Source organism: Leptonotus elevatus, chromosome 5 (assembly GCF_054856555.1).
Source record: "Leptonotus elevatus isolate MCC_2025b chromosome 5, RoL_Lele_1.0, whole genome shotgun sequence".
NCBI classification, from domain to species: Eukaryota; Metazoa; Chordata; class Actinopteri; order Syngnathiformes; family Syngnathidae; genus Leptonotus; species Leptonotus elevatus.
Window position 1 is genome coordinate 9,925,089 of NC_141243.1, and position 27,981 is coordinate 9,953,069.

Here is a 27,981-nt window from a genome sequence, read left to right on the forward strand (position 1 = left end):
CTTCATATAAGCATTCAACTTAGCATTTAGCTACTAGCATTTAGCTTTCAGAATTCTGATGCAATTTCTGGAGAAATTGCACTTAGTCTATAGTTCTACATTTTTTATTGACCCCCCCATGTTATTTAATATCAAATTGAGTAAGTCAAGGCCCAAGTGCACGGCCCACACTGATGACATCATCATGCGTGCTGTGGGGGGTCACGTACCTTAACTTGATGCTCGATCCTGTAGGGGGTCTGTTGGAACTGCCGGATCTCTCTGATGATGTGTGAAATCTATGACGAGACGTTCAACTAGGATCGTGCCACTGGATGATTGGACGTTACGTTGACCGGTTATATCTGCATAAGCGTACTGTACCATTCTCATTTTGGAAAAGTTGACAAGTCCCTCCTCTGTGAAGTTGGGCGTTCCCTCCTCAATGAAGGCCAAGTCTGTCAGGTACATTCCCAAGTAGGGCACACATGGAGGGTTGCAGCTGAGGCGACAAACGCAAAGTGATCAGGGGAGAAACCCGAGGCGTGCGAGGACGGACATTTTTTGTGCGGCGAGATGAAGATTTCAGAAGAAGGCTCACTTTTTCAAGGTCTCCCTCAGATTTTTAAAGCGTCCCTCCGAGGACACCGTTTTCTGCAGCTTATCCATCAGCGCTTTGGTCTGTGTTGCGACACACACGTGCACATATGATGCGACGGTAAAAATGGATTATTTACCAAGAAAAGGTCTCACAATTATTTTTGATCAATACGGTTATCAGTTCAGACAACGGATATTGACGCTGCTCATCTCCAATTTTGGTTCTACTTTCTTCTCTCAACATGACTCGCTCCCATCAGTCCACCGACTGGCTTTAGGACCCAGCTGCAAGGTGTGCTCGCTTCTTATTTAGAAAGCTTAACTATGAGTTCGCCCCCCCCCCCCCCCCCCTGGTGGTTAGCTGACGAATAGCTGAGAAGGCGCTTGATTAAGTATGCAGCGGAGCCTCCATTTTAAATATTGCGATCAGGTTAACCCCAATTTTTGTGTGTGACAATAATATGTTCCATACAGCCCCACTATTCTAAATATGCCGTTCTGGTTAATATTGTGTTAGTAGAATATGAGCTAAGCATTAAAACCCAGCTGTTTTTATCCATCTCAGGGGGCGGCCATTTTGCCACTTGCTGTCAACTGAAGATGACATCACAGTTGCTGAGGGTTCCGGTAATGACCAATCACGGCTGACCTCTTAAGTTTGGTCATGTGACGTTCGCAAGCTGAGTCCTGATTGATCATTACCGTTGCCTGAGCAACTGTGATGTCATCTCCAGTTGACAGCAAGTGGCAAAATGGCCGCCACCTGAGATGGATAAAAACGACAAGATTTTGCTTCATAACTCATATTCCACAAATGTAATATTAATCAGAATGTCATGTTTGCACTAGCGAGGTCACATATAACATATTATTATGCTTAAGGTTGACTTCCACTTTAATCATGGCAGCCAAAATCTGGATCACGATCAAAATGCCATTAATTGGGCTGCCTTCAACTCCACTTTCATTACATTGTACTCGACGACATTTTTTTTTTTAACAATGCCTGCAAAATCTTAATATCTATTATCCACCAAACGAGCACCTGCTTGCTGATTTTAGCCCAGGTCTTTTTCAGGCGATAGATGGCGCTGCGATTGAGCGCCGACGTGATCTCCAGGACGCCGTTGTAGTTGTTGAGGCAGCGGCAGATGTCCGCCACGGCCACCCACTTCTCGATCGAGCTGGCCCTGGAGCCCACGTCTGTGTGGGTCATGATCTGCGATGCCACCAGGTTGCTCATCTGGGAACGTGAGCAAAAGCAATGGATATAGCATATCGCGAGGGTTGGCAACATATGGCCCGTGGGCTACTTACGGCCCATTGCGGTCCTTCAGACGGCCCGCTGTGCGTGCCTACGTGTTATCAAGAGTCCTCCAATATTTGTTGCATTAATTTAGCCTACTTTTCCCTTAATTTTGGTTACTTTGTTTTTTCCCCATTTGTATTTATTTTGTATTCATGTATTGCACTAAATATTCAATAATATTTTTTTGTAAATAATTAGGGGTGTCAAAATTAGTGAGTCACTAATTTTTTTAACGCACAATTAATGACCGACTTGAAAAGCCTGTGCTGGGGGAATTCCAGCCGCAACACAGCAGACACGTCCACGTCAAAATTTAGCAGCAATAAATGTAATAATAATGCATATATTTGTGGAGAATGGGGTCAAGTTGTATTTTACAATTTAAAAAATGTGCAGATAGAAGATAGCTCCTAATATGAAAATAAAATGTCTTACAAATGCAATGCCATCTAGTGGCAGATAAAATGACCTCAACACAAATCAATATCACAGTTTTTTTACAGTACAGTACATATTTGTAATTTAAATTCAATTTGATCAATTATTATGAAATTACTTTATAAATGACTAAAAGATGCAGCCATATTTCTATTAGTTTAATTACTTAAATCTTTCCACTTTTAAGTTAACAAGAGTATAAAAACTTAATAAAATATTTTGTTGTGCATTTTATTGTACATTTAGAACAGATATAACATTTGCGTTTATTGTAAGTTAACTATTGAAGTCTTGCGATTAATTACGATTGGAAATTTTAATCGCCTTGACACCCCTATAAATAATGTTTCTTAAGAAAAACAATTTTGCATATACATTTAAAAAAAATTCTATGAATAAATAAATAAAATAATAAAATACAATTCTTAATTCTAATTTAATGAACTACAATGACAATGTAATTGATAAGATAAAAAAATGCATATACATTTAAAAAAAATTCTATAAATAAATAATGAAATAAAATAAAATTATTAATTCTAATTTAATGAACTATAATGACAATTTAATTGATAAAATAACTTTTTTACATACACACTTATTATTATTATTTTTAACTCACTTTATTAAGACTGCAAAGTGCAAAATCTAATCTTGTTCTTGAAATATTTCTAGTCCGTTTTTATTTTTAATGCGTAACACCATTTCACTTTATTCAAGCATTTTTTTTTCTTAGCTTCAAATAAGTAATACCATAATACTATGGGTATATGTAATATACTGACCTGTACCTAATGTTTTGGCCAGTTATCGGCAGTAAGTTGTGACTCACATCATTGAAGTGTTGACTTGTTTTCATGATGTATGGGGTCCTCTCTGTCTTGTCAAACTTCATCCAGCCTTGCCCCAGGAACTCTCTGCGGCAGGGAAGGTGAAGATCCAAAAAAGGAATTACACAAAAGTAATGTACTAATGGTGCCTCATCTAAACGTAGTCTGATTTATTTATATGGCACTTTTCTTAAACCGTAACAAAGTGCCTTACAAAAACAGAGAAAAAGATCAAATGATACTCTCCTAAGTATGAGGTTAAAAAAACAACAACAACACATAGTGGTATAAGCGTGGGAACTCTTCACTCCACGTCCAATCCTACTGTTTATACTCAGTGACGGCGCGGCGGGAAGACGACTGACTCGTAAGGAATGCTCCTGAAGACGATGTGGTCCAGCAGAGTGATCTGCTCGGCCAACTCCATAGCGGACAGAGACTCGAAACACTCCGCCTTGGGACAGTCTGCCTGAACACACACACACACACACGTACCAACACGCATGATCATAACAAGCGGCGCTTTCTGCAAAATTCAAGATTGGAACTCAAGTCACTTAACAAGCAGCATTTTGGCAGATGTTGAATAATTGCTCAAATAAATAGCATACTCGGAGGCTCACTGTACTGCATCGGATAACACACTTGGTGATGAGGAATACTTTTAATGGTCATTGTCTGCGTGCCAGCAGAGCGTACACTGTCCTCGAGTTTGTGTGTGTCTGTGTGTGTGCGTGCACTTCTCGGCCATTACTCGATGAGGACAACTGAAGGTCCCGGTGTTCGGTGCCCGAGAGCGTCCAGGGAAATTAAATGCGAACTTGTGCACACGCGAGCGTCGATATTTAAGTACATCGGGGGGAGGCCCTTTTCATAAAAGAACGAGCCCTCATGAAACGCACGTTTCAAAAATAAAATGAAGAGTTGCTTCATTCCACGGGGATAAAGTAACTGAAAAGTTTGCCATCGAGTGTGATCCGTTCAAGGAGGGGAGAAATGTAATTCGATTGTGAAAGGGTACCTAATGTTTTGGCCAAAGAGTGTTTATTATGTTGCGTGTGTGTTCTGTCACCATCTGTAAGATGTCTTCTATCCTCAGCTGGGCGTCGTCCTGCTCGTCTTGAGAGAGGGCACTAAAGGGGAACAAACAAACAAGGGGTAAAACTTTATTGACACAAATTGCTGCACGGGAATTCATAATGCTCACTTTTGATTGACATCACACAGAATATTTTACCTTCATGTGTTGTTAGTAAAACAACAGGCAGAACGTGTATGTGTATTTTTGTGTGTGTGTGTGTGTGTGTGTGTGTGTGTGTGTGTGTGTGTGTGTGTGTGTGTGTGCGTGTACCTGAGTATGTTCGCAGTGGCTTTCCTCTCCTGAGGCAGAAGGTCCGGGTCTCGGAGGACTTCCTCCAGCAGGCAGACGACTGACATCTTCAGTTCGCCGTTCATTTCAAAGTCCTTAAACACAACAACAAAAATGGATGAACTCAAATGATTCAAATCATATTGCTTACAAGAGTAAATGGTAACAGAAAAGTTGATTGTTGTTATTATTATGACTCAAATGTAATCATATTGTATTCACTGAGGTAGAAAAATTTTGAATTATTTATCTAGAACATTTGTAATATAAGCTGCATCAGTTTTGGTCGGTATTAGGAAACAGTTTAGCAACATTTGGAGCAAATCTTGAATCACGGCTAAACAACCACTGTTGAATGTCTGTTATTATTTTTTAAATAATTACTTTGTAGGGATTTTTTATAATGATTTGTAATAAATTTAATTTCATATGCCTATGTATATTTGCATATACATTATTTTGCCTTCACTTCCTTAATAATACTTGGAACCCACCAGAAAAAAAAATATTAGCTGAAATTGGACAGTAGCTCAATATTATGTTTATGAGGAAACTAGGAAAATGTGGGAAAAATAAACAATTTATATATTTACTTGTGGAAAAGAAAAAAACAGGAAAAGTAATAATGATAATAATAATAATAATAAAAATAATGTCAGAACTATGAGAGGCTATTAAAAAATAAATTGTAAGTCATAATTATGAGATACTATGTTATATGGCGGTAAATCATAATTGTGGGATACTAAAACCTAACAACATGATGCAGACATTCGACACATCTTCCTTATTTATAATGCATAATGTACTTTTAGATTTCGATATTTATTCAGTCAAGTTACTTCCAATCTTTCCATATTGTCACCTTATTAAAATAACGTTTAAAAAAAAAAATCTCCTCAGGATGTTTGTTGCTGACAAAAACAAAAATGAAAAATTGACATAGGCCATTATTTTAGGAAGGTAAAGTTATTTATTTTGCATTCCTTTTACTGATTTTTAACTTTATTGATCATGTATTTAGTGTCCCTCTCATGATTAGCCATTTTCTTCTATCATTTCCCTTTGTGATTGATTATACGTCGCCACTCACCGCTAACCTTCTACTCTCCCCGAACTCGTTCTTCTTCTCCAACACGTCTTCCCAAAGGTCACTTCTAACGAGCTCCTTTTGCCCTTTTCGGCATGTATATTTGTGCGCGCGTCGGTAATAGGAGGCGTAACGAAGCGTTTAACATGATTGAGGAAAAGCCATAGAGCGGATCAATGCCGTTGAACTAGGCGCACGTCTGCAACGAGAAGTGCGCTTATTCATGAGAGGAACCACTGACCCGGCCGACTGTACAACATTGTGTGTGAGTTTGCCGCGGGTACTTATTGCGCGGGGATGAGGGTTGCACAGATGAACGCAGCACTAAAAAACGCTGCAGCTTTAATCAAGTGACGTGATCCGAACACACGCACGCGCACACACCTGTGAGTGTTTGGAGACCCAGTGCCGCAGCACGTTTAGAACTCTGTTGGTTGCAGCCCGTCGGATGATGAACTCTTTATCACAAGTTCTTTCGGAGCTGTTGAACACTGGACGACAGAGAAGATCGTCATCGTTATCAGATGGTAAACACGTCGCAAACCAAACACAGATGAGCCCAACAACTTCTCGGTATAAATGATTTATGCTTCCAGCGTTTCCACATATGTTATTGTGATTTTTTTATTATCCTCACTTCCATGCATACAACTGATCATCATTACCAGCTCTCTGATACTGCTGAGTGGAGCACCAAATTCAATTGCATTGTCCAGTAACCAGGAGGTCGCGAGTTCGAATCCCACCTCCGACTGTACATAGCAAATATATCCATGGCAATTATGCTAAGTGATGACATGCTAACCAACTGACATGATCATTTCACTGAAATGATTAAAAGCATGTTGTCCCCCTTTTTCAGCATCAGAGGACACTTTTTAATGTATATATGCCATAAGCTGTAATTTTGAACAAGACAACTTGCCTTGCTCAGTGGTTTGAGCAATTCCGGAAGGCCTGGGGGTTCAAACCCCGCTTGGACAAATCTTTTGTACAAATGCAATATTGAATACTAATCTTTGTCAAATGATTTCACATCCATTACTTTTGATGTCATTTGTCATTATTACGTTTTCACTCCATTCTATATTCAAAATTCAAATTCAACGCAAGCTTTCAGAATATACCGACGCATTCACTACAATTATAAACAATGTCACAGATTCTTCAAGGGCAGCAATGGAACAGTGGTTTGAGCAATTGCCTGCCACACCGGAAGATCTCAGTTCAAACCCCACTTGGACAACTCTTCAGCTAGTGCAGCAGAGCTTTGACTGGTGAACAGGAGGCAATGGTTCGAATCCCACCTTTGACAGATTGCAGTTCAGGTGTTATTTTTTTTCATAATTACAATTAATACTTTGTCATTTTCACATAATTTATTATATATTATAATTGCACTTAGTTTTGTTATTTATACAATTTTATGCTTCTCTTTATACATCATAAAATCCCGTGAATAACATGCACTTGGGTTTAATAAGCCACCGTATTAAAACTTTTTCTGGTATCTTTATTAATATTTATCATTTTTATTATTTATTATTATTGCGGAGTACCCAAGGATTGATTCTTGGCCCTATACTTTTACCACTCTGGTCCACCCTACGTGTATGTGTGTACCTGGTGGTATGCCATGCCCCGCTGCTGCCGTGGCAATGGCAAAAGCTGAGGCAGGAGAAACCGCGCAGCGTGAGTTCTCCCCCGACTGGACTGTATAGAAACACAAGATTATCATCAAAGTGATGACAACACTACAGTACAGTCAGTCAAGTATTTTTTATTTTTGTATTTGTATAAAATTTCCTTAACCAAAATGTTTTACAATTCACTTCCAGTCATTTTCACTGAAGCAACCCCCTTCGCTCCCGGCTGTTTTACTGGATTTTGACTGATTTTGCCAAGGCCCACAGAATATTGTGTTCTATTGATATTAAAAAAATGGAACCTACCAAAAGAAAGATTAGTCTCTTCTTTCATCAGGATTATTTTTTTTTCTATCTGTTTCCATTTTGCAGCAATTAGTATTAGAATATAGCTAAGTTTCATCATTATTCACAATTCTGTTGAAAACACTGGGGAATGAGCTTTTTGCAACAAGGGGCTGGTTGATCTCTTATACTCTGCTGCCACCTGCTGGCCAGTTCTGTAATAACTACCATTGCTTCAAGCATTCTCTTCAGTTCAGAGGCTGCATCAAAGCCTTCTATATGCTCTAGCATAAAAAAACATAAAAATAAAAAATAAAAAACACATATAAATACGTCTTTGGAACCATGGTAATATTTAAAATAGAAAGTATTTTATGTCGCAGTTTATACGTTTTTGTGAGCAAATGAGTTAAGTTCTCTAACTTTAAATAACCGCCAGTATAGCGAAATCAACCATAATTGATTTGTATGTTGTTGTTTTTTTAAAGCACTTGTATGGCACATGTAAAATCTTACCTCCTGGCGTCCTGAAGCGGAGGTGTCGCGGAGTGGACGGCGAGCAGCACGGGGACATGTCTCCTGCTTCGCTGCCTTGAGGAGACTCGGGAATGATTTTCTCCAGTGACACTGACTCCAAGACAGCTACAACAGACAACAATGATGACACAAACATATACTGTACTGGATTTACGTATATGGTTTTTTTCATGCCTATTTAAAGCTGCTCTTTGTAACAATTTCCCCAAAAATATCCTTACAATAGCCTTTTTATTTGATCATTTATGACTGAAACATCTTCTAATTAGTAGATAAACACCTTAAGCTGTTCACAATGGGCACTCCTGCAAGCCTCTGGCCAATAGGGTTCGAATGTCCCGCCCTCTGTCTGCGGATATGACGTCACGTGCGCATTGTGTACGTGAAGAAGGGTGTGTGCAGTTGCATTTTTCGTCAAGAGATGGCAGTAGCAATTCAAAATAAAATTTTCTGCGTTCAGTGGCATCAAATATTTTAAGAGCACGTACAGTAGATTTGTCATACATCTAATTAGAACATGCTTGGTCCTATGTGCCCCCCAGTAGCACTGATGAAAAATTGTGGCCCCTTCAAGAGCTGACACTGGCTCTTTAATGTGTGTCACCCATGCACACGCTTGGGCGCACACGTGCGTGTGTGTGTGTGTGTGTGTGTGTGTGTGTGTGTGTGTGTGTGTGTGTGTGTGTGTGTTGCACGCACGCTAATGAGAGGATGTCCAAACACGTTACCTCCTCAATGCCACAGCGACGTTTAGCGCCGCAATTATGGGAAGTGAGCGTGTGAGGCTCATAGGTCTTCTTTAGTGGACTTAGCACACAAATGAAAGGAGATAATGATGTCACACCAGCCGCCTTCGCCGTTTTTGATTATTAACATGCCAATTAAGCTTGGAATCGGGAGTGGGCCCATGGTACAGCGCAGAACGAGACCAAACAATCAGACGCTCTGAAAACAGTTGGCTCAAAAATAACCCAATTATGGGTCAAAACAGGACCAACACCCACTTGGGTCAATTTGACCCAACTTTTTGACACATATGGCTGATGAAAAAAATCCAATAAAAATAACACAACCAATTTTTTGACCATTGGGTCAAATTGACCATAATTGAGTAATTTTTGCCCCAATTGTAATTTGGTTTTGCATCCACAGAATCGGATATTCAATTTTTTTCCAAATTTATTATTTTAGTATTTTATTCAATTTTTTAAATTAATTTATTCATTTTTCGTGGAAAACCCAAATGTTTATCAGCAGTTTTTGAAAAATGTTTTGGGTTAAAAAAATAATTTTTTTCCTAATGGATGTCAATTATATGCACATTTTAATTATTCACAGGCCTGTCTAGTCCCAATCTGCCGCATCAACAATGTCAACAATGACATCAAGGAAAATAAATAAAATGGTGAACGCAAGTGAAAAATCTGAAAAGAAATAATTTCTTTGTTTTGACCCATGCTCTGCCGTTCTGCAAATGTTTTTGGAAAATGGTGCAGCAGTTTTGCGTAACCCTGCTGACACCTATCTAACTTGATAGGACTGAACCTGAATCTTCAGATTTTCAGTAAAAATTTTAAACAGGGTGTTTACGTGTTTGTAGGTTAGGATGTGACCAACATAAGATGACAAGTTAATTCATTCTGGGATGGGGGCTTGATTTAATGATCTCTAGTTTAGATCCCAAATAGTGGGCGCTAAATTGCTTGTTTGTTATGTTCCCTGTTGGCAGCAGGTGGAAAAGTAGCAGAGATCTCCATACTGTAAAGAGGTTTTGCACTTTCGGTAGCTCTGTTAATTTTCAGCATAGAAATTTTGAAGCACAAAGTGAAGTGATGGAATTGGAAGTGTTAGTGGAAGAAAAACATATGACTAATTCATAGGAAAATGTATGGCATTTAAAACCTGGGACAGCAAACCCCAAAAACTGCTGACGCAAGGAACGATTGCTGACCTCTGCGTATGCTCCGTCTCAGTTTGCCACAAAAAGGGTCAATCTTGGGCAGGTCCTCTCCCTCCGCGCTCTGGGTTGGACTCTGCTCGGGAGACGAGGGGATGGGAGGAACTTGGTCCTGTGGCGGAAAGGCGGAGGAAGGCGGAGGAGGAGGGGGAGAGCAGGAGGTCGGTGTCGGGGTCTGGGGGGTGCTGGCCGACGTGGGGCTGCCGGCGGCTGACTGGGACGTGTTGTGGTTCAGGCCGGAGAGAGGACTGCTTAGGTCCAGCCCGCCCACCCTGCCGCTGACGGGCGAGTTCAGGGAGAGCTTCCGGGCGGGCACGGGCGAGGACGCGCGGGAGGAGATGGAGAGAGGAGGGGGCGAGGAGAACTTGCGACAGAGACGAGGAGATTTGTCATTCGTGTGCTCGCCGCCTCTGTTGTTTTGGTTTGTAGCGAAGAACAGCTCCAAGGACCTGAAAGGGGAATATTGGAGTACTATCTTTCAAAAACACTGAAATATAAAAAAAATGAATACATAAATAACACCGCTATCTGCCTTTTGAAAAACTCCACTAACAAATCAAAACAATTGCACTCGACGCAGGCGTAATCAATGTTAAACGCAGCCATCGAGAAAAACGAGCAGAAATTGCACGGCACGATTGGAAGCGGGGAAATGAAAGGAGGAAAAGGTTATTGCAGGCAGCAGGGAAGACCGACGTGAATCACTACGGATGCGAGGATGTTTTCACAGTGAGAACAGAACATGCCGCGCCGAACATAAATCCGCCTCTCGAGTCCAGTCATCCGAAAACGACATTAGAGAGCCATGCATCAGGTGAGCAAGACTAAAAGAGGACAAGCAGACAATGCAGAGGACGAGACGAAAGACAAAGAAGAGGAGCTGGTTACTTGGACTGATCCATGGCTATCTTCTTGATCTTCAGACTGTAGTCGGGACAGATGGATGAGATGGACAGACGGTCAAATGAGTGGTACTGCGCCCTGCCGTTTGGACGGAAGCATGGCGGACACACGGCCGGCGAGGACAAGGAAACGTCAGTTGGATGGAGGGCGGGGGTGGAAAGATGAGCACAGGTGAAGGACGACAAATTGCAGAAGCACAGAAAAAAAACGTGGTCTGATGAGTTCATGTGGTCAGAAGGAAGAAATGAAAGGACATGGACAGCATGTGAATCCAAACTATGAGGGGACATCATCACCGCTCACACACTACTGAAACGCTTCAAATCAAATCTTACCGTGCTTTGCGCTAACGTTACATTTTTCTTAACTATGAAAAAAAAAAAAACGTTTGAAAACCCCACTGTAAATATAAGGGAGGGCATTTACTGGACACATATTGAACTACAATTAATTGCTATAATATTGTGTAGTAGTTTCCAAATAAATAGAAGCAGGCTTAACTATATACCGCATGAGTCTTGCTGGTCTTTTCCAGCAAGTAGAGGCAAAGAAGTAGACTTTTAAATGAGGGTTTGCACACATGAAAAGACTTTTCCCATTGAGAATCCGAGAAAGGAATAAATTGAAAAAAGCGACCATGGCAACCCCAAATGCTTGCACTGCCAATGGTGACGTTAGTACAAAGAGATTTTTTGTGTGTGAAAGGGTATATAAACCAGGACGGTAAAGGAGTCGGCGTGCGCCATTTTTTGAGATGATCTCGTTGACATCAGCTATATTTTTGACCAGAAATAAAATATTTTTCAAATCAACAAAGCTGGGTCAACTCCTTCCTCAATACTACAGTGCTGTATTTTTCCCATATAAACAGGCATTGCTAATTAATCGGCTGGTCAATTAAATCGGCCGATACTAGTGCCTTTAAAATCTGCAAAAATTGGATGATTGATTTCGTTGATTTCTGCAGATTGCTTTTTACACATAAACACATTACAACATTCGTAGGGCAAACGTACACAAAATAATATAAAACAATTAAATGTTCTGCATATAATTGATATTTTATGGTTGTAAGTATTAAGGGATTAAAAAATCTATTATATATTTGTGCTAATTAATCGGCTGATTAGTTATTTATTGAAAAAAAATTCTGCCATTATTGAAATCGGCATCAGCCTTAAAAAAACTAAACAAAAACATATTGGTCACACCCTATTAATATTTATGTAGATATAAATTATTTTCACGACACAAAAACTTTTTGTCCAAAACCTGACTAAATGAATGATGAGAAACAAATGATTTTTTTAAAATTATGAATTCATATTTTTTGATCAGCAATTTTTACTGGGCATTTTCATATCATAACTCTCCATAATCTCCCAAATCTTAGTTATATTAATACTTAAAAAAAACAAAAATATTCTAGTGGTAATATGATATGGACAAAAACAAAAATTATTAAAATTGAAAAACAAATTTACATTGTCATAATACAAACAAGTGAACTGGTAGACTATTAATTAAAATGAATAATTAATTAATTATTATTGTTTAATTAATTAACTTAAACCAAAATGTTGTCAATGTTAGATTAACTTGATATTTTGTTACTTAAAATAATAACAAGATGCAATTGTGTGTTTTGTGTAAAAAATTGTCAAATCAAAATATGAATTTTGATATATCAAGCTATTTTGAGTTTTAATAAACATTACTGAACTGGATGAATTTCGAATATAACTATAACCACTTACGGGGGCATTACAGTACATTACTAAACAAATAGTGATGGTAGGCTAAATTAAATTAGCTAACATATATTTGGTACTTTCCGTCTCGGTCCCATATTTTTGCACATTCTATGTCTTTTATGGACTCCTTCCTTCTGGCTCAGCGCTATCGTACCATCTTCATCCGACACGGAGTCGTGCATGCAACTCCAATAATATTAGCCCTTGTGGGAAAATGATCGCTTAACATGGTTTGTGTGTTTTTGCACGTGTGCAGTGGGTGACCTGATGGGAATGGAAGAGAAGGGCTTCTTGTAGATGTCGGCCAGTTTGTCCATGACCACGCTGGCGGCGGTGAAGATCCTGTACGTGTGCAGGAAGGTGTTGAGGAAGTCGATGGAGAGGAAGCGCAGGTCGGTCAGCCTCTCCAGCAGACGCTCCACGCTGGCGTAGCGGATCTGCGGGACCTTGCAGGAGTTGAGCGTCTTGCTGAAGCAAATGTCAACATCATCTTTATGGAGACGCACATCGGATCTGATGAGGTACACACGTACACACACACAGCACACGAGCACGGGTGACTGCTGCTGCAAAGCATGAGAAGAACTGAATTCAAAATGGATTGAATTAAAATCATATACACTGAAACCTCGAAAGTTAGCGTGCAAGTCAGAATTTGACCAATACAACTTCAGATTTTGCTTTCACGGGGCTGGCGTCGGGACGTGAAGCGAGACTTCGGCTCAGCAAGCAATAAATAATTAATTACAGGATTTTTTTTTGTTTAAATAAAAAACAACACAATTGAATATTACATCTTGAAAGTGCTTGGTCCAGTTAGCATTAACTGATGAACTTTTTAATAATAGAATGCTTTGTTTTGTATGGTTAACTTCGTTGTTTTTTTAAACATACTTGAATGTCAATTAAAATCAACTTTGCATTTGGCCTTTATTATTAATACGATTAACAATAGCAGTAGTTCAGTTATTTTAGTACTAGTTTGACAAAAAATTTAAATGTGTATTTTTAATATTATATTATTATAATAGTGGTTCACTTATTTTTACATATGCATGACCACAACATTAAACTGAAAATATAACTTGATATTTGTCAAAATATTAATGCTTAATTTTACATTAAACACAATAAAAAATAATAATAATATTGTTTTAATGTTTTAATACTAATACTGTAACTACTGTATAACAATTAAAAAAAATTTAAATGCAATATATTATGTCTTCATATTTACAGTGGCAAGCTCATTTTAATCCATGTATAACAATAAACAACATTGAAATTTAAATATAATTGTTGTTTGTCTTATTATTTTAAATGGTTGACTTAATTTTCCACTTGTACTACAATTGAAAGTGTCTTAATATGAGCAATTGTTTTCTTATTTTTATACTTGAATGACAATGACAATTATTTTTGTCTTAATGTAAAAAAAAGGGCTTGAATTATTTTGATTGATTTTTATTGACAACATTAAGTATTTTTTGTTTTACCAGTAAATGCCGTTAACTTGTTTTTACACATTACTTAGAAGATTGCCTGTTCAGTTAACAGACTAATTCTCATTCCAACATTTCCATTTGGGGAAATTGTTGTGGAATCCATACAAATTGTCCAGCAACGGATTGTGTTCCACCTTGGAGGTTCCAAGGTATTGCAAAAAAAGAAAAGAATGAATATCAAATCAGATCAGAGTTCTGAAACCAAAATAATCAAGAAAAGGAAGCATAATAGAAACAATAAAGTGTTTTGTTGTAGTCACAATCAACACATGTTTAAAACATCATCACCCACATGTGCTTGATGTTTTGCAGCATGCGCATGAAGAGATGGCCGCCTCCTCTTCGCACACTTACTTGATCATGTGAGGAACGGTGACTTTGGAGTTCTCCTCAAAGACGCTGGTCATCAGGCCATTGCAGCGGATGTTATCGATACACTGAAGAGACGAAAAGAGGGGAGGAGCGTAAACAAAAACAAACAAACAACTTTTTGTCTTCAAAACCCTTGAATGGAGCTCATGCGCGTTTGTGAAGGCGCCGAGTTGAACTCACCTCCAGGGAGCTGCACCCACGTCTGTGTTTACGTATCACTAAGCCTCGGCAAAGCCCAGCGGGGGCACGCTCTCGCTATTTGTTATTCCCTGTGAGTGTGTGTATCACCTGGCTAATATCGCTGGTCCATGCAGCCTTCTCCTGCCGCGAGGGCGCCAGCAACACCACGGTGAACGAAGCCGAGTCGGCCGGCTCCACCACCAGCTTGAAGTCCAGCTGACCGAATACCTGACCTCCAGCTTTAGCTGGAAAATGCAGAAGCATGCGAGGGGTGTTCATTAAATGGGCCGGCTAAAGCTACGCCACACGATCTAGGAATCAGGGAATCCGGGTCCAAGCAGTTTATTTTATATTTTACATACGTACATTCTGTGTATAGTATAGTAGGCTATAGGGCCCGACCGATATGCATTTTTTTAGGCAGAAAAAAATACTGATTACCGATTAAATAAAAACATGTATACAGTATTGCATAAAATGACCCCCCCCTCCCTAATTCCTTTTCAATGGGTGTCACTTACGCACAAGCTTTCACTATTAAGATTCTCTGCTTAGAATGACAAGTCCATCAAAAAAAATTATGAATTATACAAGGTTATTGTATAGATTTATCTGTCAATAATAAATTTATAATAAAACCATTCTTACTAGTTTACAACTGCTGTAAAGCATGAACCTTATCTTTTATATATTTTTTATCTTGTGTTATTTTCACAAGTCTTGGGACTTACTGGGCAAACCTGGGACCTCGGGGATTGCATTTCATGCCATGTCATGTGGAAATGTGTGCTAATGCTAACTAATGCTAACTGCATGTCTCTGAATGCGACCAGCTACATGCTATTATCCTTCCTCCAACAAGGTAAGTTTGGATAAATGTGAACAATTTTCAGGAAGAAGCAAATATTTCTTCTATCCCCCCCCTACTAATGTAGTGGATACGCAATTACACTTTATTTGTTTGCTGCAAAACAAACAAACTAAATAACAAAAAAAATAAACATGTTTCTTGGGGACGCACCCAGCGGCATCATACCGTGGCCCGCCCACCCATGCGACAATTTTGAAAATCAGTTAAGGTGTTAAAAATCAGTGTGTACGTAGCAAGTCTAAGTGTGCGTCTACATCTTCACAATAAATCAAATTAATGGACCGTTAATGTCAAAAGATCTTAACCCGGCCTTTAAAAAAGAAGCTTCTGATATTTAAAGAGAACTCATTAGCAATCTGTTATCAGCTGAAAACCAATTAACCTCCACAAATAAATAGGGAGAGGCCATAAATGCTTGCGTTGACGTGCCGAATACTTACACTCGTCATCGCCGGCGTCCGTCTCCTCGATGAGAGTGCAGTCGATGAGGGATAAGACGCCGCCTTGCTGCAAGCAAAAACTGCAGTCAAAATTGAGTGAAATTGAAAAAGTACTTGAAGAAAGTGGTGCTGGCGTCACCTTGAGGAGGTGCAATTTCCCGCCGGAGCTGCGCGTGCACACGAGGAAGTGTTTTGTGAACAGGAAGCATTGCCTCTCCCCTTCCTTCTTGAGGGAGAGCGAGCCCAGTCGCACCTTACTGAGCTTGCCCCGCTCGACCGATGGCAGCTGGATAAGAGAGCCTGAAGAGAGCGCAATTATTTCAAGGCGCTCGGGATGGATTCACATTGGATGGTTCCTATTCATATAATCAGCTTATCAGCACGCCTGATAACGATCCTGATCTTTAGTATCAGGTGTGTTGTAGGGGTGGGAATCTTTGAATGTCTCACGATTCGGTTCCGATTTTTGGGTGTGCGGTTCGATTTTCTATTAAGAACGATTTTTGATTCAAAATGATTTGATTGACAATGATTTTTGCTTCAATTTAAAGATGTTCAAGGAACCGTAATGATCTACTCCAGTCTGACTCGGTAATGCTAATTAGCGCTCTACTCGCGGCACTTTTATCACTCAAAACAACGGCTCCACGCTGCAAAAAAACTACTTTTATTGGAATAACTTGATCGTGACTTTTTCCTTCTACTCTCTAATGTGGCTACAACTCAACTGTATCAGACCGCATGGAACCACACTGCCCCTCAGTGGCCAAATCGGGTACAACATTAACAGCGCTCCCAATAAAGGCACACACAAACAAAGGGAAGACCGTATGAAATGATTTAAATAAAATCGATTTTGGGACATTTAAAATCGATTATGAATCGTACTTAATGAGAATCGCGATTCTTATGAGTGTCAGTATTGCTCCTTGTGTGTAACAATAAAATCAATTCAACTTTTAAATTTGTCTAATTTCCATCACTACTTAAAAAATCAGGCTCGGTCCACACACACAGGCATGCCCCATTGACCTCCATCCATAATGTGTACACGACGAATGAATGTAGAGTTTTTAAGGTTGAGTTCTGAGAAGTGTCTAAGTTCCCTTTAAGGGTAAACAAACAAAATGAACTTTGATGACCCAAGAGAATATACTACTGTTAAAAACTGTACTGTATTCAACATTTCCCAGTGAACTTCGGAAAATTACACAAATGACAAATTTGATGCACTGGACTGTACACATTGGATGTATTTGACCTTTCTTGCCCAAGGCACGTTTTACTGAAGTGTGGAAGTGCCGCTGAAGTAATGAAGACTCACCCTGTCTGACAAAAGTTTGGCTGGTGTCCAGCAGGATGTCACAACCTTCCACGATCATCCTCTCGATAGCCAGATTCTTACGAATATTCTCGGTGTCGCTCACTTCGTCGTGCATGACTCTGACCACACACACGCGTCAATTGCCAGTGTTAAAAACAGGGCAGGACAACAAAGGATAGATGTTTGAAAAACCAAATATTTACCTGGACAGTTCCTCCAGTTTGGACTTTGCAAACTCGAGGCTCTTGCGCTCCACATGCTCGTGAGGCGTGTGCGCCAATAACTCATGCAGGGTGATGATGTAGCGAGGAATCTTAGGCAAGATAGAAACACGGGATCATTTCGAACAAATGTGCTGACTGAGCCTACAATCAAATCTCAATAAACTCTAATATGGTTGGAAAGTGAATTGATTTGATTAATCTTAGTCTTAATCTAAAATACCAGAATAATGTGATCTTTTTTTGGGGAAAGGATTTTCCATACAAAATGCTATTACTGAGTTCCCATGACAGCAGGCTGTCTGTCTGCGTACAAACCTGAAACATGGGGTAGGTGAGGAAGGTCTCCAGCATCCTCCCCTCGCAGGCGGCGTTGGACTCATACTGCTTGAGCAGCTTGTCGAAGTCTCTGTTCTGTTTGCAGTTGGCCAGAACCTGCAGGCTGTACTGATGGTTCCTCACAAACTCCTGATAGATGTTCAGCATGGGCAGCAGGATGTCAAAAAGGTCGGCTGGGAACGAAATGGGCTATCAGCTTGACACTGTAATAAATGACTATAATTCAATTTACTCACATGCTGCAATCCTTTTGTCTAATTTAAAAAGTCAAGCATTGTAATGATATTTTGTGTATGTTCATTAATTTGTAATGAATCAATTTTTTTCAACTGATTTGATATTATTTTATAGACTACCCATCTATCCCTCCATCCATCTAACTAGTTAGCTGCTAGCTATTATTATTTTATTATTTATTTTACAATATTCGTTTTCTTCTCTTTTCCCCCCTATTTTACCAATATATTATTAAATATAATAACTTATTGTACATTATCATCATGTAAGTTAGTGGGAGTAGGACTAGATTAGGTATTTTACTTCTTCCTACTCCCTTTGAACATGTAAATTATGACTTTATCAAGAATTATTTTCCTTTTTAATTTTTATTTTCTTTCTTTTCTTTCTCTTTTATTTTATATTTGTTATTGCATATGTTCAATAGACAAAACTGTCAAGCTAGCTAGAACACTAATGTTTTGTTATCATTAGCTTGCTTCTATCTATCTATCTATCTATATCTATCTATCATTAGCTGCTAGCTAATTAGAGCGCTAATGTTTTGTTATCATGAGCTTCCATCCATCCATCCATCCATAGTTAGCTGCTAGCTAATTAGAGCGCTAATGTTTTGTTATCATGAGCTTCCATCCATCCATCCATAGTTAGCTGCTAGGTAGCTAGAGCGCTAATGTTTTGTTATTATGAGCTTCTATCCATCCATCCATCTATCTATCATCCAAGGTACATATGGCAATACTGTACACAAGAGTTTATTAATTATTTTGGTCCATGTACTGCTGTAGGTCATGAAGGTAGGTGTGAACCAAAGTTACCGTGCCAGTTACATAATTTCCCAAACCACTTGTGAGTCACTGGACCCAAATACTTTATACAACAAGCGTTTAAACATTTGACTCGACCATCAGGCTTTACCATTTGTGATACTCTGATGGATCGTCCACAGTCCCTTCACGTTTTTCATGACGTTGCGTTCCCAAATGCAATTATTTATTTCGTTCATCTTACACGCTATACCGCAATAACAAAGTGAAGAAACTCTCTTACATCCCTCCATACATTGCTTATCCATTCATTCTCATATTTGCACCGTCACTGGGCGGGAATTGAACCCACGGTGCCTTGTAGCCTTCTCTTCTTTTGACTAATTTGGCACAAGCCATTCGCTAACGTGTACTGCGTTTCGGCAGTCTCCTTATAAGCGTTGTTAAACTGAGCACGGCCTTTTGTTTCAAGAGGTGAAAATGCGGAGGCCTTGCTGCTTATTGTATGTCAGCACAGTGTTTGTGTGTTTGTGTGTGGCTGATGTTTGAATAAGACGAGCTTTATGAGGAGAAGATGCGAAAAATGTGACCTTGATGTCACTGAGTGGCTGCACACAATGCATCCTGTGTGTGTGTGTGTGTGTGAAGTAACAGCTTACCCAGCACCAGAGTGGGCCAGTTGGCGATTCTGGCCTTTAAGCCTTGGTGGAAAATCTCATGCAGGAACATGATGGTCTCGCTATAACACAACACAGCGTCCACGTTGCTTTTGTCAGCTCGGTCTGCATAATTAGCACGTCTGGCGCTTGACGAGAAGCTAAATCTGTCCGTTCGTCAGAGCGCACCTGTTGAGGAATATGCTGCTGACGTCATCGTGGCTGATGGGGGGCTTCTTGGAGCTGGCGGCCATCCTCAGAGGTCTGAGGAAGCAGTTGACCAGGATGTAGAGCTGGTGGACATACCTGCCGTCATGCGAAGAGACGCCACAGTAAGCGTCTTAGGGATTGTACTGTTTTTCAATAGTTTTCCAAAATATCTGAAATGTTACATTTTTACTTAGCTTGGTTTTCATTTAAAACAAAAACAGGAGAGTTCCCAGGGTCAGCATCTCTTATAAAGCTAACTGAAAATGTAAATAATTCATACCCTGACATTAACACAGTTTTAAATTGTTCAATTATCCGACGTATGATTTTTCTTCAAAATGCTGAATATCGCTGTCGATAATCAGCCCTGACGATAATTGGTCTATCTTTATCTTTTTAAGGCTTCGATCGTTCATGCCAGTCAAATCCAAATTATTTAGATAATTTAGAGCAAGAAGACGAAGGACATCCCCTCAGTGAGATCAGGAAATACAGTTCACTATAAAATGCTTCTTTGCTCAATTAGCACAGAGACAGAATGGCACACTAAAAAAAAACATTTCATCATCCCATACTCTAAACGCACTCTGTCTCTGCTTCCACCATGTTAAAGACAATCTGGTTCCTCTTCCTCATGCTCTCGGCGTGAGGCGAGCAGATGTAGTCCTGCACGATGATCTTCCACTTCCTGCGACACAGCCAACCCCGCATGAAGCTCTGCACCTGAATTAAGACAAGCACACACAACTTGCAGCCGCTTGAATGGTGAAGACGCTAAGTAGGACTACTTGTAGTAGAAAACACTTACCTTCTTGATCTTTTTGATGTCTGGATCTTCTGTTTCATGGTTGACGTGATAAGGCCTCATACGCTCCTTGGTTTTGTTCAGAGCAATAATCTGCAAACACAAATTATATACAATACAATAATGGTTTCTTAAAGTTGAAAAATGCTTAATTTGGGTGTTTGGGAACTATTGCAAATTTCGGGGCATCAGGCTACGACGGCGTATTAGGCCCATGTAAAAAAAGTAAAAAAAACATTTAGAGGGTGTAGGCAATATTCAGAGAAAAAAATCGCAAATTTGCCCCTTTTTAAAGTCGCAAAATTGTGACTATAAATTGGCGAGAAAAAAACTCCTAAATTTGCCACTTTATAAAGTTTTTTAAAGTGGCAGATTTGCCAGAAATAAACTATTATCTTCAGTCTCGGGGACATGTCATTTGTCTGGCAGCAAAGCGTAAAAGGCTTTTAAAAACCCGTGTTAAAACCTATTCTGTCTACATCAAGTCCATTCATGGCCGTCACATTTAAAAAACGTGACATTAAGTAAATCACCGCCCATCTTTCCAGATATGAAACACAAAAGCTTGCAAAGAAACGAAAGGAACAGATTTTGCTTGGTAATTGCAAACACTTCTTTTGTTTTCCCCACAAAGGCGAGCAGAGCTGCTAAAAGCTTTTTTTTCTTCTTCTTCTTCTTCTTCTTGGCAGCGTCTGCTTCTGTGTGCAACATTAGTTGTTTTGCCTTGCAGCTTTTTTTTTTTGCATGAAACTCAACTCGATACACGCGCGCGCAGCAGTAGCATCATGCAAATGCTTGCAAAGAGGATGCTGACAACTGTTGATAGTTACAGTAGCTAGGTTTAATTATTCATAAATATCCAGCACACACACACACTCACACACACACACAAGCAAGAGTGTGTTTTTAATGAGATGGATCGCCGGCTGCACACTGGCTCTCAAATGATAATGTTATTTCATGTGCGGCCTCATTACAGATGTTCCCTAATAATAATTTCAAAAAAAAAAAGATGTCTTTTGTTAGCATTTGATGATCTCCAGGGCTTCACATGCAAAGGATCACGGTACCAGAACAATACAGACCAATTGTTTATGAGAGCAATTAGTGAGGCACAATACGAGACACGGTGGTGGAGGTGTGATTTATAGAGATGATAGCTGCTGGTCCCCTTGGGGCCAATTGCCGCTTAGCCCACAACTTCTATGTTCATCAAGCACCAGCATGTTGACAGCCATTCTACACAGCGCCTCCGCACTTTGTAAAAAAATAAAATAAAATAAAAAACATGACTTCACCTCTGTAGGCATCTTATTCCATTGGTGTGCAGCATAACAGCTCAATGCAGCTTCACCATGTTTACTTTGAACTCTGAGTTCCACTAAAAGTCCACTTGACCCAGGTCTGAAGATTTTCAGAGCCCTTCTCAGTTTTAATTCAATCGACTTTTCTTTCAAGTATTCAGAATGTTACAAATATATCTTTGCTCATCTATAGTTGACTATACAGTAACTATTGAGCTTGTGGGCACTAATGAACGTAATCCACAAATTCTACCCAGCAACAAGTAGCAGTCGTTTTTTTTTATCACAACTCTTACCATTCATGACAATGCCACCCACATGCTCATTAACTGTTTACAAAAGGAGCAATCATCACTATGGATTTTTCTTGTACTATAAACCCACAATCACCTGTGGCTGGGTGTTTTTTTTAAAGGTAATCAATCAAAAATGAACAATGTTGCAAAGGTCATTAAAGCCTGAGAGTGTGTGTGTACCATGACACTGTTTGTGTGTGTGTGTGTGTGTGTGTTCTATTGTACAACTGCAATACAGGAGGGACACGGAGAGTAGATAAGTAGAACAGTTGCTTGTCAGCTGCTTGTAAGAATGTGATGGCTCGTCTTTATTCTCCTCCTACGCTGGGAGCGCCGATCAATCCCTCCACAAACACACACAAATATGTTAATATACACACACACGTGCGCGCGCGCACGCATAGACGCACACTTGCAACACAATAATCACCAGGGGCATGGAGTGGATGTTGTAGAGGAATTGGATGATTTTGTTTATGTGCATTTACAACGGCATAAGGCTGCAACCAGTACAGAATGCAAATATATCGAATAGCATTTAAGAAGAACTTGCTTCGACATGTGGGAGTGTCTTGGAGGTGCATGTGTATGCAGGAGCTTCATAATAATTGTGCGTTAGCTGACGATCACAAAGGCTATGATTTAGCATCACCGTCATGCAAATTACCAGTGGTGAGAGGAAATTAAGTAATTACTTTCCTACAGTACTGCAATTTTTCAGCTGTCAGTACTTGCGTATTTTTGGTGCCTTTTTTACCTTTACTCCCTACATTTATACAGATATATGTACTTTCTACTCCTAACGTTTTCATAGTATCGCTATGTCTTTGAGTAAATGTCAAATATCAATATATAAAATAAATAATAATAATAATATAAATATAAATATCAAATTAACTCCTTTCCCAAACATTTTCAACATCATACAGAACGAGCTCTCAGTTGGCTGTATAAATACTAGCTATTATGTTTTAATTCATAGAGAAATGTTAATATTTTCGACAGCATGAAAAAAAATGCAGAATAAATGTGTGCATGTTTTATCAAATTTTGGCTTCCATAGGTATAAGTGAAGTACTACACATATTGTATTCATATTGTATTCTTATTCTTAAAATTACATTTTTATTTTAAAGCTTGAAGTACTATTTGTACTAAGCCCCTGTAATGCAAACGCATTTTTTTTTTATAACTCTCTGAAAGTGTCAATCAAAACTGAACATACATGTATTAGCTCTCAATGAACTCCACAGGTGTTCCTAATAAAGTGTCTCTCATTTGTGTCACTTGATACCTCCGCTTTAAGCCTCTCGATCTCAGTGTCCTGGTCCTCCAGTTGCGTACGCAGCTGATTGGCCGCCACCTTCTCCGTCTCTACGATCTGTACCAGGTGGATGTACTTCTGCATCAGCACCTCTCGCTCGATGATGATGTCAGAATAACTGAAAGGGAGGGGGTGTCGGTTTATGATGTTGAAGAAACGTCTATCTATCTATCTATCTATCTATCTATCTGGTAAGTTAGCTGCTAGCTAGCTAGCTAGGGCACTGATGTCTGATGTTATCATTCGCGTATCTTTCTATCTATCTATCTGGTAAATTAGCTGCACTGATGTCTGATGTTATCATTCGCGTATCTTTCTATCTATCTATCTGGTAAATTAGCTGCACTGATGTCTGATGTTATCATTCGCGTATCTTTCTATCTATCTATCTGGTAAATTAGCTGCTAGCTAGCTAGGGCATTCACGTATCTATCTATCTATCTATCTATCTATCTATCTATCTATCTATCTATCCATCCATCCATCCAGTAAGTTAGCTGTTAGCTAGCTAGCTAGGGCATTCACGTATCTATCTATCTATCTATTAAGTTAGCTGCTAGCTAGCTAGGTAGGGCATTTGCGTATCTATCTATCTATCTATCTATCTATCGATCTATCGATCTATCCATCCATCGATACCTGGCCTGCTGAATGGCCTCCACCCATTGGTCACACTCGACCTCCTCCTCCGTTCGGAGCTCCAGAGGCTTCTGTCCATCGTGACCGAACACAACGAGGAAGTAGTGCTGCAGATGCAAATGAAAGAGAAAGAGGGGATTGTCAAACACGATACAGGAATAATAAATAAATAAAAAGCTCTCGGGGCCTCAACACACATAAAACAATAACACTAGACAAGGGGCGTCATAAAGATACTGCAACATAAGTCAATACACACAAAAATGACTCCAGTACTGTACTTTCATACGGACTCAAAATGCCTCTTAAAAAAAGGGGGGCGGGAAATAACTGAGTGCCAATGCCATATTGTAAGGGTCCAATGACTTGTCAATGGGGCCGTATTCTCAAAAGTACACCGACTGTACTTAAGCAGGGTACATATTGGGACTGTTACAATGTGTACCATTTATTAGGTACATTTGCGTACAAACGGCACTATCTAGGTTAGGAACAGGCAAAATGCCACCCACCACACCGGATCAGTTTTAAGTTGTATTAACACTGTTCACCAATAGATGGCAGACACCAATTTAACGCGGCAGTTATTTACAACATACATTCAACAGGGTGACATAAACACACTATAACAGTAACAATTGACCTTATTACGGGAAAAAGTACATCATTGCATGCACAATATATCCTGGGAACAGAAGAGCGGCCCGGGGGTCGTCCTTTGGCGCTGCCGCGGCCTGGGGGGCCCTGAGGTGTTGCGCTTGCTCTGTCCTGGCGGGGGTCGACGGCTCCCCTCTTTGGTGGAGATTTTCATGCATGCCAGATCCACCACACCAGCATCTATCGAAACTCAGACACAATCCGCTTCCTCCTCAGGTCATTAAATCGTGGAGGCTGGTGTCTGTGGATCTCACTCGGCCTCGTCTGTCCTTCCTTCCTTTCCTCAGTCTCTCCTTCGGTCTCTTGAGGTCTCCCTGATTTTTTGGGGGATTTGTTGGAATTTAGATGTTTCTGGTGTTGGGGAAGAATTCTGGTGGGTGGCCCGGTGGGTGGTGTCTGATCGGTGCTGGATTTCACTTTCCTTTGTTTTCTTTGGTCCCCTCGGGTCTCCTGACGGCGGTGTTCGGTTTAGGTGAACGGTATGGGATTTTTTTTAATAGGTTTTTGGTGAGATAACAAATACACGCACGCACGCACGCACGCACACATTCTCACCCACATACAAAAAATAAAAAATAAAAAATTAAATATATATATATATATATATATATGAGCTCTTAAGAAAAAAACAAAAACAAAAAAACAAAAAACAAAACAAAAAGAAGAGCGGCCGAAAAGTACAAAAGTATACAAACAATTAATATGCTCTATATATTCTTTGTCACAAGAACTGCCTACAATAAATTAAGAGCTGGATGAATAACAATGTCCTTCAATTACCGTAAACTAAAAAGAAACGTAATTGTTTTTGGCAATAAACAAAAAAGTATTGCTGTTAGTAAACACTTGGAGGCACTGTCTTCAAAAACCAAAGACCAAACACGAAACCTCGGTGTGCTGATGAATTCAGATCTGACTTTTAGCAGTCAAATCAAATCAATCACTTCAAACAGTTGAAAAACACCCGGATTGAAGGGTTGCATGCTCCAACCAGACCAAGAGACACTTATCCATGCTTTTATCTCCAGTAGACTTGATTATTGTAATGGTCCTGACTGGACTCCCTCAAAAGAGCATCAAACAGCAGCAGCTCATTTAAAACGCTGCAGCTCAGGTTCTGAGGTTCTTTGTTCCCCAAAGAGATCTGAACGTATTATTCCAGTTTTAAAGGCTTTACACTGGCTCGAACTCAGCTGTAGAATATCATTTTAAATTCTGTTTCTGCTAATGCGTTTTAACCAAGGAAGGATTTTTGACAGTGTACGTGTTTGGGTGTCTGTAAATGAATAGCAGGCTCCTTCCTGGTTCTAAAGATATTAAAAGTTGCATGGCAAAAAGTATTATTGGAACGTAACATACAGTACTGTGTATATGTCCGTCGCAGAAACGGATTTACACAGTACCCTCAGTTCTCAAAATGTATACTGCATACACAGACACACGCCAACACAGGCACTCACCTCGAGAACAGAACATACAGTAGTACTGTGTGAAGTGATAGAAGCTTTGTCCTGGGGCACTGGGTTAGCACAAGAGCTGCTATTCTTAGCCGGGCAAAAAACACACACAAGACTTACAGCGCCGAGTGGACTTTTGCTATCATTCTCTTCTATTCCTTTCCTCTTGCTTTGCACATCACCTCTCGTCCCACTCCTCTCCAAACTCACTCCTCCACCATCCCCACCCCCCCATCTCGGCATCCCCTCATGCTTTCATCCCTTTGTGTCTCAGTGAGGATTCAGTGAAGCACACAGAGTCTAGAGGAGGCATAGACATTTGCCCCCCGGGAGGATGGACAGGCTCCAGTGCTATCGAGATGGGCTGGAGTCACCGAGGTTATTGGGACAAAAACAGCGCCGTCTCCTTCCCCATATCCAGGCTTTACTCAGTTTTATTATTTTTAAAAGCACCTGTCACTTTGATTCTCTGACTGGTGGGACATTATTACATCAACGCTAATCCGTGCCATAACAGCCTTTGACAGAAAGGCACCGAGGGATCCAGAGATGGAGCGAAGCAAGAGCTGTTACATAATATTTCTTTAGCATGTGCATGTTTATGAATTGTGTCTAACAGGGAAGCGTCTCCATGGCAACGCCATATCCGACTCTTCTTCCCGGGTTTTTGTGCTTCCACTGTCGGACCATGATGACTCTTCGTGTTCTGAACTTCTCGAGATCCATCTCACATGTTCAGGAACAAAGAAGGAAGCATATTAATATTGATAGTATAAAAATTAATAGTAACTAGAGCTGCAAGCAGCTATAAAGCGCCCTCGCAACTCTGGCCACGTTTGGGTACTGACACATACGACAAGAACCTTCTAAAATACAGTATACATTTATTGGCCATGCCTGATGTGTGTGCAAAGTTTCATGAGTTTTTGACTAGGTACTTTAGACCCTAAAAATAGCATAATTTCTATCTTTGCAAACGACAACAGCATGCAACAAAATAAATGGGTTCAATAACTTTTTGCCTTAAACATCTTTAGATGAAACAGGCAAATTTTGAAGCTGATCAGATGCACTCTGTCGGATGAGTTCGTTAAAATGTGACCTCTATAAAAGGGCAAAAATAGGGTCAGATACCAAAATAAATTCAAAATGGAGGACTTCCTGCTACGCATAGGGTATGACTTTTTTGTATGTCTTGGTCAGTTAGATATGCCTCCCAATTTTTGAAGATCTAGGTGAAGCTTTGTTGCTGTGTTGAAAAAAATATAATAAAAGTGGCACTGCTGATTTTTATGAAACTGCAAATAACCCTCTAAAATGCAAACAAACCTAACAGACAAATGGACGCGGCAATTAATTATTTTTTCGTAGAATTACTCACTGCTTCCTTGTTGAATTTGAACAGCGAGAGGCGCTTCGTGCATTTTTATCTGGTAAAGATGTTTCCCCCCCACCCCCACCCCCCACCCCCCTCCTAAGACCAGATGGAAGACGACATTTTCATCCGTTGCGTTGATTGGTCAAAACAAAGGTGCAAGATGCGGCATCGACCAATCAGCTCCAAGTCCTTTCTCGAACAGATCTGCCGAGTGAAGTGACATCCCAGATTGATCATGTGAAGAACACCCTCGAGTGAATCACAATTATCAATCTGGTTTACGAGGTTATAAAATATGACAA

At 39.9% G+C, this 27,981-nt stretch overlaps 1 protein-coding gene across 4 annotated transcripts in view; it reads right to left on the reverse strand.

Annotated features, from left to right (window-relative positions):
- Positions 1–27,981, reverse strand: part of LOC147173635 (ras-specific guanine nucleotide-releasing factor 2) — a 41,756-nt gene that overhangs the window by 4,959 nt on the left and 8,816 nt on the right. Inside the window, exons 2-28 of one of the 4 annotated variants that reach the window (XM_086075446.1) lie at positions 24,188–24,294; positions 23,519–23,666; positions 20,628–20,717; positions 20,406–20,542; positions 19,799–19,915; positions 19,613–19,692; positions 17,929–18,122; positions 17,593–17,702; positions 17,390–17,508; positions 16,205–16,365; positions 16,066–16,132; positions 14,863–14,999; positions 14,557–14,639; positions 12,962–13,210; positions 10,929–11,021; positions 10,035–10,489; positions 8,063–8,188; positions 7,239–7,328; positions 6,000–6,106; positions 4,508–4,620; positions 4,229–4,289; positions 3,522–3,625; positions 3,159–3,243; positions 1,625–1,822; positions 581–660; positions 364–481; positions 210–278 (exon numbers count right to left, since the gene is read on the reverse strand). In XM_086075446.1, coding sequence (XP_085931572.1) covers positions 210–278; positions 364–481; positions 581–660; positions 1,625–1,822; positions 3,159–3,243; positions 3,522–3,625; positions 4,229–4,289; positions 4,508–4,620; positions 6,000–6,106; positions 7,239–7,328; positions 8,063–8,188; positions 10,035–10,489; positions 10,929–11,021; positions 12,962–13,210; positions 14,557–14,639; positions 14,863–14,999; positions 16,066–16,132; positions 16,205–16,365; positions 17,390–17,508; positions 17,593–17,702; positions 17,929–18,122; positions 19,613–19,692; positions 19,799–19,915; positions 20,406–20,542; positions 20,628–20,717; positions 23,519–23,666; positions 24,188–24,294 — 3,498 coding nt within the window. Of the gene's footprint in view, positions 1–209; positions 279–363; positions 482–580; positions 661–1,624; positions 1,823–3,158; positions 3,244–3,521; positions 3,626–4,228; positions 4,290–4,507; positions 4,621–5,999; positions 6,107–7,238; positions 7,329–8,062; positions 8,189–10,034; positions 10,490–10,928; positions 11,022–12,961; positions 13,211–14,556; positions 14,640–14,862; positions 15,000–16,065; positions 16,133–16,204; positions 16,366–17,389; positions 17,509–17,592; positions 17,703–17,928; positions 18,123–19,612; positions 19,693–19,798; positions 19,916–20,405; positions 20,543–20,627; positions 20,718–23,518; positions 23,667–24,187; positions 24,295–27,981 lie in introns of those variants that run through there. The other 3 variants (XM_086075448.1, XM_086075447.1, XR_015094798.1) reach the window with 3 other exon arrangements.